The sequence below is a fragment of the Natator depressus genome, chromosome 27 (assembly GCF_965152275.1).
Source record: "Natator depressus isolate rNatDep1 chromosome 27, rNatDep2.hap1, whole genome shotgun sequence".
NCBI classification, from domain to species: domain Eukaryota; kingdom Metazoa; phylum Chordata; order Testudines; family Cheloniidae; genus Natator; species Natator depressus.
Window position 1 is genome coordinate 8,465,302 of NC_134260.1, and position 13,630 is coordinate 8,478,931.

At 50.2% G+C, this 13,630-nt stretch overlaps 1 protein-coding gene across 1 annotated transcript; it reads right to left on the reverse strand.

Annotated features, from left to right (window-relative positions):
- Positions 1-1,379: 1,379 nt before the first annotated feature.
- Positions 1,380-8,808, reverse strand: TMUB2 (transmembrane and ubiquitin like domain containing 2). Its single transcript, XM_074940959.1, has 3 exons — positions 8,750-8,808; positions 5,532-6,128; positions 1,380-4,177 (listed from the first exon to the last, which is right to left on the reverse strand). The coding sequence occupies exons 2-3, from the start codon at positions 6,101-6,103 to the stop codon at positions 3,823-3,825; spliced, it is 927 nt and encodes a 308-aa protein (XP_074797060.1). The 5' UTR covers positions 6,104-6,128; positions 8,750-8,808; the 3' UTR covers positions 1,380-3,822.
- Positions 8,809-13,630: the final 4,822 nt, after the last annotated feature.

Here is a 13,630-nt window from a genome sequence, read left to right on the forward strand (position 1 = left end):
TAGATTGGGCGTTGACCTGCAAGTGCCCTCTGCTAGTGCGTCCAACAGGGTGTGCCAGGATCATACGGTGGCTTGGAGCTCTAGAATGACGGGGTTGTCTGTGTGTCCCTACCAACTGCTTTGCAAGTGTGTGGGATTGAGCTGTCCATGCTGTGTCCTACAACCGGCTCTCTCATCCCGGCGGCTAGTCTTAGTGGAGGTGATCACTGCACCTCGTTTGCTGCTTGTACAAGGGAACAGTGTATTCCTCCCTCTGAGCTATGCAGCTTCTCCAGCTGAGCCAGGGAGACACTCAGCCGTGAGCTCCAGTTTGACTCCTGGCTTGTGGCCGGGCTCATTTTAAGCTGTGCCCTTCCCCTGCCTGCTGATGCACCTGCCTGGGGTGTCTGAGCTCTCTCTGGACGTGGTTGACGTCTCTTTACGTGTTGTCTTTCCAGTCGATGCAACTGCAGGCTCCTCGCACCGCTGCGGTTTTGAGTGGAGTGGAAACAATGCTGCTAGCTTTGGGGCGTAGCTGCATGGGGCTCCTACGTGCAACTCTGGATCAAGCATCTCTAGAAGCTGTTGTGTGCCCCGAGCCGGGACTCCTAAAAGGGTCATTCCCATGGCACCTGGGCTTGTCAGCAGTAGGAACAATAGAACCTTGAGGGCCCAGGCCTGGACCACTCTCCTGCAGCGCCAGCGTGTGTGTTGAGCTAGACCTTTCTGTGGAAGGAGGTGGGCAGCAGCTGTCCACTCTGCTGTAATAACATGGGCAGCGGGGTCCGGAACAGGACAAAGCAGGCTTTTCCCGCTAGGCTTAAACTGCTTGTTGCTGACAGCTGCATGTGTGTCATGGGGGTTGCTACAGCACAGTGCGTAGAGGGCAAGTGGAGGGTTAATATCTTTGTCCTGCATAGAATATTAAAACAACCTGCTTAACTAGGTGAATTGGTGGGACTAAAATCCTTTGTGCAGAGGAGGACCGTGGTAGTTCTAAGCGTGGCCACTGAGGAGGTAGATGACTGGCTACCATGGAGGTACCAGAACATTGTGGACAGGCCGGTCATGAACAGCTCGAGTCATGCAACTTCAGAAAGCAAGGCCTAAGAGAGAACAACCCAAAGGAGCCCAGGCTGGACCCTGTACTGCAGCTGCTGGTGGAAATCCCTGAGAAGCACAGCTGCATTTGCGTTTGGCTTGCAGCCTCTGAGAGAGTGATCCAGGCTGCTTGGTTTTTTCTTCTTACTCATAGGCTCTGTATCATTTCCCCCCCCCCCCTTTTTTTTTTATTTTTAAGGTAAGCCTGCTTCACTTGAAACCCTGCATTCTATCATGATACTGGTCATGAGGAGGGTTTTAATTTGTAATGATATAAAAAACCTGCACCTGTGACTTCCCATTTGTGGCCCTCAACCTAACTGCCAGGAGGGTGGGAAATGACACAGGTGGTGATCACATGTGGGAAGGTGGGGTCAGTACTGTACTGTGGTCTTGAAATTTTTATTTTTGCATATGTAATCCATCCTGTACAGGTAGTTCCAACTTTGTAAAATCTCTGTATTCCCATTAGTGGATTGTGGCTGCCCCTGTAAATAAAATGCATCTTGACTTGGTATCCAAGCCTCTTTTGTCTATAATGTCATTGAAATGCAGCTGTCTACCCTTCTGACTAGAAGTACAGCTGGGGGGAAGTGGTAATGGTTAAGAGATGTGTTGGGTTTTTTTTTTTAATTAAATTCAAGCCCCACCCACACCTCCCCAAGGGTTTATCTCTAACTGTTAAACTGCATGAGGAAGAATGGCAGTTTGGCTGTAAAAAGTGCAAGCCGCCACACAAACTGGACTGTCAGGGAGAAAAAAAATGCAGGGGTACCCTTCTGTCATCCAGAGAGACTTGCTGCTTGTGATGGTTAGAGTAGAAGCCAATGTCCCAGCTGTGACTGTCACACAAGGACCAAGGCCTGCCCTAAAGGCTCTTTGCACGAGTATAACTACTTCAGGTAAGGGTGTAGGTTTTGTACCAAGGTTGTTATCCCAGTAAAAGCCGTGCTGGGAATCTGATGCTAATATAGCTAATTCTGGCTCAGGAAGCAGAATAAGCTATATCCTTCAGTACTTTCATACCTGTTCAGTTGTGAGGGGGAGAGGTGCTGCTCTCAGCCCTTGTCTAGGGGGGAACTGAACTCTTGAATAACCCTCCAGGTGGATGGGCTGTTCTGGAATAAAAAGTGATATTTGAGGCTGGTCTACACTAAAGCTTAAGTCAATGTAACTTAGATTGCTCAGGGGTGTGAAAAAGATTCCACCCAGCAACATAAGTTACATCAACTTAAGCACTGTCCACACAGCGTGCTGTCAGTGGGAGATATAGCTCTGTCTCTCACGGAGGTGGAGTAATTATGCCGATGGGAGAACGCTCTCCTGCTGGCATAGTGTCTTCACCAGACATGCTACAGTGGCACCAATGTAGCGCAGTAGTGTAAACTTGTCCTAGAAGTGTTCACGGGGGGGAGCTATTTCAGAATAGCTTGCTTGGGTCTAGCTATTCTGTTCAATTTCCCTCTGTAGGCAAGGCCTCTGCTGTAAACCAGGCACCTGCATGGCTCCTGCAGGCCTGCTGCTTCTCAGACCTTTGAGTTCTTTACACGTTCCTACTTCTCACACTCCTGCGCCTGCAGGCAATTTCTCTCCTGCCCCCATGCAAAACAAAAAGCAGCCTTCAACAACCAGGAGCAACTTTCAACATGTTCTTTAAACAAAATCCACTGTAGGGTCTGTCTTTATAAATGCATTCATAGAAAACAAGGGCAAGGAGGAAAGTGCTATAAAGAAAGTTAAACTTTTGTCTCAAACTGTCTGGGGTAGGCACAATTTTACCCCAGGGGGAAGAGCACTCAGCAGAAATTGCAACCTTCTATTTAAAAAGAATTCCTTTAAAAATAGTTCCCTCCCATTTGCACTAAGTACCAGTGAGAATATTTGGTCTTTAGAATTAGCACTGTAAGCACCAAGCATGTTAAATACAAAGCAAGCCTGCTCAAGCAGTGAGGAGGTGCCAGACAGCCCTATACCACTGAAAGGGACTTTTAGCACTTAGGCCCTGGTGGAGTGCACGCTCAGTACATAATCCAGGAAGGCAGCCCCTAGCCCCTTCCAGGAGTGGCAAAGTGAGAGAGAAGTACCATGCAGGATCACAGCGGGGCAACATGCTGTCTCATCACCACAGAGTCCATTCTTGGGAGTTTGGCCTATCTTAAAGCAAGCCCGAGCATGCAAACCTACAGCAGCTGCATTCTAACAGGGCCCATTCATCTACAGTAGAGAGGACAAACCATGAATACGGAGTTACTTTCTGCCAGGCTAGAAAGTGGCTCTTTTTACAGGGACTCCTTCAAACAGCTGAGACAAGCTCAGAGTACACATGCTGAGGCTGCTTTAAAGATATTCATGAGGCAAGGGACAGAAAGTCCCTTTCCTCATTTCTACCTGAGAGGAGTTGCAGCAGTGCCTTGGGAGTGATGATTCATCTCATGACATAAATGAAACAGGTCAGTTAGAGCACAAAAGCAGCACCTGGCAAAGCTGTCCCCTTCTACGGAGGAACAAAGTCTCATTAAGCAGCAGCAAGGTGAGGAAACAAACAGTGAATCTAGGGGTGTCTCTTCCACATTGCTGGATACGGAAGGTTCTCTAGTATTTGAGTGGGCAGGGGGCCCCCTGGGCCCCCAGCTAGTTTCCCTAACACCATTTGTCACAGCACATTTAAAACAAGCTATAAAACAAATGCTGGGTTCCAATTAAAGGGACAGACAGGAGTATCTACCCCTCCAACTTTGCCTCTTATCGTCCATACATCCCAAAAACCAGGAAGCTGAAGAAGACAGTCACCCCAACCAAGGAGATTGTGGCCGGCGCAGTGAAGAACTGGCGGTAGTTGATGCGGCAGTACCAGATCACAGCCAACATCACCACGAAGACAGGGAGCATTAGATTCCCTATGTTCACCGTGAGCCCTGCTGCTTCTGCTGGGGTGACCACCGAGTCAGGAATGGGGGAGCTGACGGCCTGCGACAGGTGGCAATGGATCACACAGTTGTCCATGATATTGAGGGAGCGGAGAGTCCGGGCCTGGTCCTGGAGTAGCTGGCCCCGATAGATAAACTTCATCTGATTTTCTCGTCCTGGGAAATATTTGCTTTTCAGGAAACCAGAAAGAGGCAAAGTTTAGAAGAGATGCTTTAAAAACACCAGTCCTAAATGCAGCCAAGCCTGGGCTAGTGACTCGTGTAAAACCCAAACAACGTAGCAAGGTTAAACCTCATCAGGATTCAAATGTAGTCAGTAAGTAATGGTCAATTTCACCAGCCTTCCCAAAACAGGTCAGCAACTACTAACAAGGAGGAGTTTAAGTTTACAGAGCAGGGAAGTTACACACCCCGATGACTGTTCCTGCCAATTCTAGCTGCCACTGAAGATAAATAGGAAAATGAAACCATGTTCACAATGGGTTCAAACAATTGTTTATTTGTGCATTACACCAGCCCGTAGAGGCTCCAATCCAGATTAGCCCCACTCTGCGAGACAGTACTTGCCCCAGAGAGCACATTATAGCCATTAGGATTTAAGGTTTACCTCTTGGCTATACAGGGTTCAAAAAAGAACTAGATGAATTCATGGAGGATAGGTCCATCAATGGCTATTAGCCAGGATGGGCAGGGACAGTGTCCCTAGCCTCTGTTTGCCAGAAGCTGGGAATGGGTGACAGGGGATGGATCACTTGATGATCACTGTTCTGTTCATTCCCTCTGGGGCACCTGGCATTGGCCACCGTCGGAAGACAGGATACTGGGCTGGATGGACCTTAGCTCTGACCCAGTAGGGCCATTCTTATGTTCTTGTTACAAGAACAAAAAAAGTGGAAGATCAAAACAAAATAGGAAGTGTATAAGGCACTGTCCAGACAAATAAGACAAGGTTTGCTGCCCCAAGGTGCTTGCTGTCTGCATGGGACAATCAATAGCCAAAGGCAAGGGGGGGAACAACACAAAATATCAAGTGTGGCCGAGTGGGTAGGGCACTGGAGTGGGACTCAGGCAAGCTGAGTTTCATTCCCAACTCTGCCACTGAGTTGCTGGGTGACCTCAGGCAAGTCACTTCCCCTTCTGTGCCTGTCTCCCCAGTGGTAAAAAATATGGATGGGGATACTGACCTGCTCTGAGATGTACTGATGAAAAGGGCCATAATAGCACAGACTGACACGTATACAAAAGTAAGAGCCAAATCCGTCCAAGCCATCACTTACCAGTGAGGGGCACATCGTTAGACACCCCAGAGACAGATTTAATGATTGCTACTCATTTATAATCAGGCACTGCCTAGAGGCTCCACTGCACTATGCACTCTACAGACACAAAGGGACAATCCTCACAGAACCTATGGCAGTGCTTGCTGGGGGAGGTTTGCTCACTTTAACTCTGGGCCTCAGATTCAAGTGGGATCCTTTCCCCATAGACTGAAGATCCCTTTGACGGCTCTTACATGGAACTTACCTCTTGAGAACACCCACGGTGTCCTCGGGTCTCACCATGGCCACCTCTTCTGTGTCATTGAGGAACTTGAGACGCACTTTGATGAGCCCGGAGCATGGCTCACTCTCCTCCCCGATGTGTGACATTTGCGAGGTTCCTTGGCTCTCTTGACCCGGCCGTTCTAGGGCATTGGACTCGCTGGCTGATGTCCTTTTGGGCAAGCCTTGTATGTTCAGCAGATGGTCGAGGCTGGAGTCAGAGGTGCTGCCGTTGCCCCCCTGCTCAACTGCAGGGCTCAAGTTGGATGCCGCACCCCCTTCCTCTTCTGCTTTTTCTTCTGAACTATCAGCAGACCCCTGGGGCTCAGTAGGCTCGGACGTTACTGAATTCCCCACGTACCGTTCAACGTGGCTGAGATGTATCACAGAGGATTCGCCCGTAGCTACAATAGTTCCCAAAAGCAGGTTGCTACCATCTGCTACGTAAGTGGAAAGCCACGCCAGAACCAGAGCCAGGACAAGAACCACCATGCCAGTCACCACCGTTACTTCATCCCCCACCCCTTCAATGATGGTCATGCCAGGGGGCTCCATCTCTTGGCTTCTTGCAGGAGCTCAGCTGCAAAGAAAAAGGCAAAAGGAACTCAGCTCCAGCCATGAACCAACAAAAGGAAGGTGCTCCAGAAGGGGAACAAACTGAGGCGGTGTGGAGCCTAATAGGAGAGAACCAGGGAGTGAGAAGCAGTAGTTTCTGCCTTTCCAATTCCTGAGACCCTTGCTCTGTTTTAACATTTGTCCCTTTCTCTTAAAAACAAAGAGCACAAGACCCCCATCAAATGAGACAGGCACAGCAAGCAGGTAAGGGAACCATAACCAGCCAGGTTAACATGAAAGAAAATTAGACAGGCTCTCCTAATGTCTGTCGTCTTAGTTCTTTATCCTCTAGCTGAGAAGCAGGCATGGCAGAAATAACTCTTCCCAAACTACAGTTGGTTTGTTTTTATGACTCCCCCGAACGTGACTGCCACATTCCAGCACAGTGTAGCTGTTTTTCTCCTAGCTCAACTTTGCCACACAATCCCAGCACTGAACATAAACAGTTGCTGTCCAGCAGTGGGGACCTCTGGCCTGTTTTGTGGCAAAGTTCACGTTTCAGATTTGACACGCAACTGCCCTTAGTGTATTTACCAACTACACAACAAATCAGTGGGAGGGGAAGGGTTCTCTCACACTTATCTTTATTACTGGCACAGCAAAGAGGAGAGGAAAGGAAGATAATACAGAACTAGAGAAAGTTTACACAGGTAGAAGCAAAGCAAGACCACGTTCCGAAAGTTAAATATCAAATCAATTTAGCAAATTGCAAATAAGCTTTTTCCACAGCAACTCCTTTATTAATCCTGGTATAATGGACCATTCAGGTATGAAACATCCCCAACCAAATACACTGACAACATTTAAGACATAATAACCATATTAGAATTGCAAGGAGAAATTCTTCCATGGTGCCTTCCCCCGCAGAAGACGTAAGCAGAACACGTGAGCTGTAAAATCAGAACAAACTAGCACGTCTCACAGATGAAGAAAGAACACATTCTGTGCCTTAACCACAGAACTCCCGGGGCCCATTCTTAGTTTGGCATTGGGCAGGGCACCCTTGTGCCTCAGTTTCCCCATCTGCAAAATGGGAATGGTGATATCAGCCCATGTCATAGGAGGCTCATGAAGGTCAACTCATTCGTTTTTAAAGGCCTCAGAAAATAACGTGAAAGTGCTCTAGAATGGCAAAGCAAAGATACAGAAAAGTTTAAGTGATTGGACACACAATGTACAGATACAGAAGAGTCCCTTCCATGGATCAGGGAAAGACATGCTAACTCACAACACAGATATTTTTAGAAAAGGAAACAAACATATTGCCAGGGTCCGCAGTTACTCAGCTTCTCATTAGAGAAATAGCCAACCCCTCTTCTTCCACATCTCTTAGAAGCAAGTCTCTGTAACAAAGACCTGAACTTGAAATCATAAGTAGAGAAATTAAATTTTGGGAACAAGTGTCACATAGAATCCCTCAATGTGGATTCAGTTCAATTTACCATGGAAGACTGTGATCTAGTGATTAGTGTGGGGGACTTGGAGTCAGAACTCCTGGGTTGTAGTCCTGGGTCTGCTGCTGACTCATTATGCGACCATGGATAAGTCACTTCCCCCTCCCCCTCTGTCTCTCACTTTCCTCATCTGTAAAATGGGAACATTCACTCACTCGCCATAGCTGCCCCACAGGTGGGGCGCTGAGGGTTGGACTGGCTAATACTTACACAGAGCTTCTGGGAAGCATCTATGCTATTCACACACTCAGCACCATTGTTAGTGTCGTCTAAGAAAACACCAGTGCGTGCGTGGCTAGGGTGCGTCTGTTGGACCACCATTTGAAAGGAAACGGCACATTCTGCCATTTCATACAGTGCTGAAACCGAGACCGGTTCTCCCCTTACGGTGCTGCAAAAATCTAAGATGATGAAACACCTAGCGCAAACCCAGGCCAGCAGGACCCGAAGCCCAGGGCTGCCCCGTCTGAGACGGGTGGGACACCTGCATGGCACGTAAAGGAAGAACTTTGTTTCCTAACCCTCCTTGAGCCCTGACTTTCCCCTGCCCTTTTCCACGGCCAGGAGGCAGGTACCTGCAGCCAGGGGTGGGAAGGGAACAGAAAGAAACTTTGGCCCGGGGAGTCACCTGAAGGGAGGCACCGAGGCCTCTCAGACCTGGGTGGTTAGGGGGGGATTAGACGCCGCTTGTGGGCTGCGTCTTAACGACACCGAGCGAGCAGGGAAATGGCATTAATGGGGGGGGGGGTCACATTCCCACGAGATGACACAGCCCCGACTGCGGGGGAGAGGGAGAGGCAGAGCCAGGAGAGGGGGACCAGCCCGGGGGGGGGGGGGGGGGAAGTTAGACCCCCATAGCGGGGGAGGGGCCGAGGGGAGGGGGACCAGCCCGGGGGGGTTTAGACCCCCATAGCGGGGGAGGGGCCGAGGGGAGGGGGACCAGCCCGGGGGGGGGTTAGATCCCCATAGCGGGGGAGGGATTCGAGCCGGGGGGAGGGGGACCAGCCGGGGGGGGGTTAGACCCCCCGCAGCGGGGGAGGGGCCGAGCCGGGGGGAGGGGGACCAGCCCGGGGGGGGGTTAGACCCCCCCCCCGTAGCGCGGGGGGGGGCCGATCCGCTCACTACCACTGACCTGGCACTCCTGCAGTCACCGCCTCCAGTCCGAAGGCCTCCCCCCCCCCCATACACTACACGTTCCAAGCACACGCCGCTCACGTCACAAGCACGCACGCAGAAAACAACGACGTTTCACGCACGCGCCGCAGACGTGAAAGGGAGAGGGCGGTGTGAGGGGGGAGGGAGCGAGGCCGACGCTCGCTGGTGACGTCATACGAGGAGCCGAGAGGGAAGGGGCGGGGTCAGGCGCGAGGGGAGGGGTCGGGATGATCCAAACCCGCCCCCATAAAAAGTCCCTTCAAGAGGGCTGGGCAGAGGGGGCGGGCTCAGCAGTAGGGGGAGGGGCCCCGTGCGGCAGGGGGCGGGGCCAGGAACAGGGGGAGGGGCAGGGGGAGGAGCTTCAGCTGTTCTGGGCTATATAAGGGGGGGGGGTCGCTCAGTGGCTGTGATAAGCTGGGTGGGGCTGGGGGTGACTCTAGCCCAGGCTGCAGCTGGGGGCCTGCACCAGGGGCACAAATTAGAAAAGACCCAGAACTAGGGGAGAGACTCAGGGAGGGAGCAAAGAGAAGGGGGGGGGGGGGGGAGAACCCCACGACTGCAGTCGTCAAAGTGCTGAGTAGGGCCCTGCATCCGGCTGGGGGACCTGCTGCCATAATAGCAGGAGCCAGATAAAAATTCAAGACACAGAATGCGGGAGGAGACGGTGTGGGGTGGGAGTGGGATTACAAAATGAGTCCCAGGCAGGGCTCTGCGGCTGAGGGAGGAGGTAAAGAGAGGAGCTGTGAATCCCTTGAAAATAGCTGAATGTATGAGGAGAAGCCTTGGGAACTCTATGAAGAGCCAGAAGGTTACAGGGTAGTGCTGCGCTGGTGGAGTGTATTGCTAAAGCACAGGCTGGAAAAGGCCTTGCCGCTAAAATCCTGGGGAAAATAAAATAAAATCCTGGGGAGCCAGCCACCCAAATCTGTGATGCAATCAAGTGGAGGAATATCTGGGGTCCCCTTGGCAATGACTGAGGGTGGAAATAAAGCAGGTATAGGTGGGGACCAAGTGCTAGTCATTATGTGAATAATTAGTGGAGGTGGGGTGAGAGCAAACTGTCCACAGCTGTGCAAATTATGTGTAGAAGAAGGGCTTTATCTGCCAGGGTTAAGCTAGGCTAGGAGAGGTTTTGGATGAAACTATATCTTCTGTCCCCAAAAAGAAAAGGAGTACTTGTGGCACCTTAGAGACTAACCAATTTATTTGAGCATAAGCTTTCCTGAGCTACAGCTCACTTCATCGGATGCATATTGTGGAAAGTGTAGAAGATCTTTTTATACACACAAAGCATGAAAAAATGGGTGTTTACCACTACAAAAGGTTTTCTCTCCCCCCACCCCACTCTCCTGCTGGTAATAGCTTATCTAAAGTGATCACTCTCCTTACAATGTGTATGATAATCAAGGTGGGCCATCTCCAGCACAAATCCAGGGTTTAACAAGAACGTCTTGGGGGGGGGGGTAGGAAAAAACAAGGGGAAATAGGTTACCTTGCATAATGACTTAGTCACTCCTAGTCTCTATTCAAGCCTAAGTTAATTGTATCCAATTTGCAAATGAATTCCAATTCAACAGTCTCTTGCTGGAGTCTGGTTTTGAAGTTTTTTTGTTGTAATATCGCAACTTTCATGTCTGTAATCGCGTGACCAGAGAGATTGAAGTGTTCTCCGACTGGTTCATGAATGTTATAATTCTTGACATCTGATTTGTGTCCATTTATTCTTTTACGTAGAGGCTGTCCAGTTTGACCAATGTACATGGCAGAGGGGCATTGCTGGCACATGATGGCATATATCACATTGGTGGATGTGCAGGTGAATGAGCCTCTGATAGCGTGGCTGATGTTGTTAGGCCCTGTGATGGTGTTCCCTGAATAGATATGTGGACACAGTTGGCAACGGGCTTTGTTGCAAGGATAGGTTCCTGGGTTAGTGGTTCTGTTGTGTGGTATGTGGTTGCTGGTGAGTATTTGCTTCAGGTTGGGGGGCTGTCTGTAGGCAAGGACTGGCCTGTCTCCCAAGATCTGTGACAGTGTTGGGTCATCCTTCAGGATAGGTTGTAGAGCCTTAATAATGTGTTGGAGGGGTTTTAGTTGGGGGCTGAAGGTGACGGCTAGTGGCGTTCTGTTATTTTCTTTGTTAGGCCTGTCCTGTTGTAGGTGACTTCTGGGAACTCTTCTGGCTCTATCAATCTGTTTCTTCACTTCCGCAGGTGGGTATTGTAGTTGTAAGAATGCTTGATAGAGATCTTGTAAGTGTTTGTCTCTGTCTGAGGGGTTGGAGCAAATGCGGTTGTATCGCAGAGCTTGGCTGTAGACAATGGATCGTGTGGTGTGGTCAGGGTGAAAGCTGGAGGCATGTAGTAGGAATAGCGGTCAGTAGGTTTCCGGTATAGGGTGGTGTTTATGTGACCATTGTTTATTAGCACAGTAGTGTCCAGGAAGTGGATCTCTTGTGTGGACTGGACCAGGCTGAGGTTGATGGTGGGATGGAAATTGTTGAAATCATGGTGGAATTCCTCAAGGGCTTGTTTTCCATGGGTCCAGATGATGAAGCTGTCATCAATATAGTGCAAGTAGAGTAGGGGGGTTAGGGGACGAGAGCTGAGGAAGCGTTGTTCTAAGTCAGCCATAAAAATGTTGGCATACTGTGGGGCCATGCGGGTACCCATAGCAGTGCCGCTGATTTGAAGGTACACATTGTCCCCAAATGTAAAATAGTTATGGGTAAGGACAAAGTCACAAAGTTCAGCCACCAGGTTAGCTGTGGTATTATCGGGGATAGTGTTCTTGACGGCTTGTAGTCCATCTTTGTGTGGAATGTTGGTGTAGAGGGCTTCTACATCCATAGTGGCCAGGATGGTGTTATCAGGAAGATCATCGATGGATTGTAGTTTCCTCAGGAAGTCAGTGGTGTCTCGAAGGTAGCTGAGAGTGCTGGTAGCGTAGGGCCTGAGGAGGGAGTCTACATAGCCAGACAATCCTGCTCTCAGGGTGCCAATGCCTGAGATGATGGGGCGCCCAGGATTTCCAGGTTTATGGATCTTGGGTAGTAGATAGGATATCCCAGGTTGGGATTCCAGGGGTGTGTCCGTGCGGATTTGATCTTGTGTTTTTTCAGGGAGTTTCTTGAGCAAATGCTGTAGTTTATTTTGGTAACCCTCAGTGGGATCAGAGGGTAATGGCTTGTAGAAAGTGGTGTTGGAGAGCTGCCGAGCAGCCTCTTGTTCATATTCCGACCTATTCATGATGACAACAGCACCTCCTTTGTCAGCCTTTTTGATTATGATGTCAGAGTTGTTTCTGAGGCTGTGGATGGCATTGTGTTCCGCACGGCTGAGGTTATGGGGCAAGTGATGCTGCTTTTCCACAATTTCAGCCCGTGCACGTCGGCGGAAGCACTCTATGTAGAAGTCCAGTCTCGACCTTCAGGAGGAGTCCACCTAGAATCCTTCTTTTTGTAGTGTTGGTAAGGAGGAGTGAGACTACACTGTGAGGAATTTAGTGAGAGGATTGGGAAAATGGGGTAACTTTAACAAAACTCTGCAAACTCAGTAGCTGAGTCTGCTTTGCTGTAAAGATAGGTCCCTGAACTCCTGTCCTGGCCCCTTGGGATCCATCCCTGGCCCCAGGGTCAGAGTATGGGTCGGGCTGGGAGCTCGGGCTGGGAGCTCAGCCTGGCCCCAGGGACTTGTTCCTTCCCTGTTATAGGGGTTTAACTCTCACCCTAGGGACATTTCACATGTAGGGAAACTGAGGCAGGGAGGCAACCTGCTCAAGGCCATCCAGCAAGGGAATGGCAGAACTGGGGATAGGACCCAGGGGGGCCAGACTCAGACCCTGCTCTACCTAGCAGACCACGCTGGAAGGAAAAGTAGCCACTTGTTGGGTAGAGCATGGCTTGTGTTTAACAGTAAACACCAACAGTAGGTAACCGTTCGAGGGAGGGAATTAAGAGGCCCATGTCCTCCAGGGCGGGAGGTAAGGAGGCAGCCTACAATTACCAAAGTACTATTATTAATCGTGTTTATTGCAGTAGGTTCTGTACAGACACAGAGTGGCAGAGTCCCAAAGGAGCTTACATCCTAAACAGACCAGATGGACCTAGGGGTGGGGGCAGAACATGCAGAGGGAACAAAGGGGTGGTGACAAATGCTATGTATGTTCCATTATTATCATTGGTTTTGAAGAAGAGTTTGGTTAGGAGAGGACTCGGCTCACTGGAAGGAAGAGGGGCTGTTGATGGGGAGGGGAGAAGAGGGTAAGACTCCAGGAAGAGAGGGGCTGGAGCAAACAGCAATCACAGGGCAGAGAAAGTCCAGTCAAAACTGAAGAAAGTTCTTTGCTGGATCCTGCTTTGCTGGTCCTGCCTGCTCTTACCAGCTGCTTCCTTGGTGCTGTGTTTCCGCAAGGGCAAGACACTACAGTTAAGTTTCCATTTCAAGAGTAATTACCTGTGTTGCTCTGGGGAAAACATTTCTGCTGGAGAGGAAGGATGGGTTTGCGGTTAGGTCACAGGAATGGGACGGGGGGAGATCTGGTTTCAGTTCCCAGCTCTGCTTCGGACGCTCTGTGGGACCTCGGGTAAGTCACGGAATCTCTCTAGGCGTCTGTTCCCACCCGTACAGTGGGTGACCACGGGGTCCTACCCCACAGGGGCACTGTGCAATACAGCCGCTGAAGATTGTAGCCGTCTGAGTAGCTAAAAGAGAACCAACAGACCTTGCTGCTGACGTTTAGTGCCCTCTGGGGAGGAGAGATGTAAAGCACGGGGAGGGGAAGGATACGCTTTAGCCCTGGATAATCCCCCATGCAGGCTTAAGGGCTCAATTTTGTATGACAGTAGCACCTACAAGCC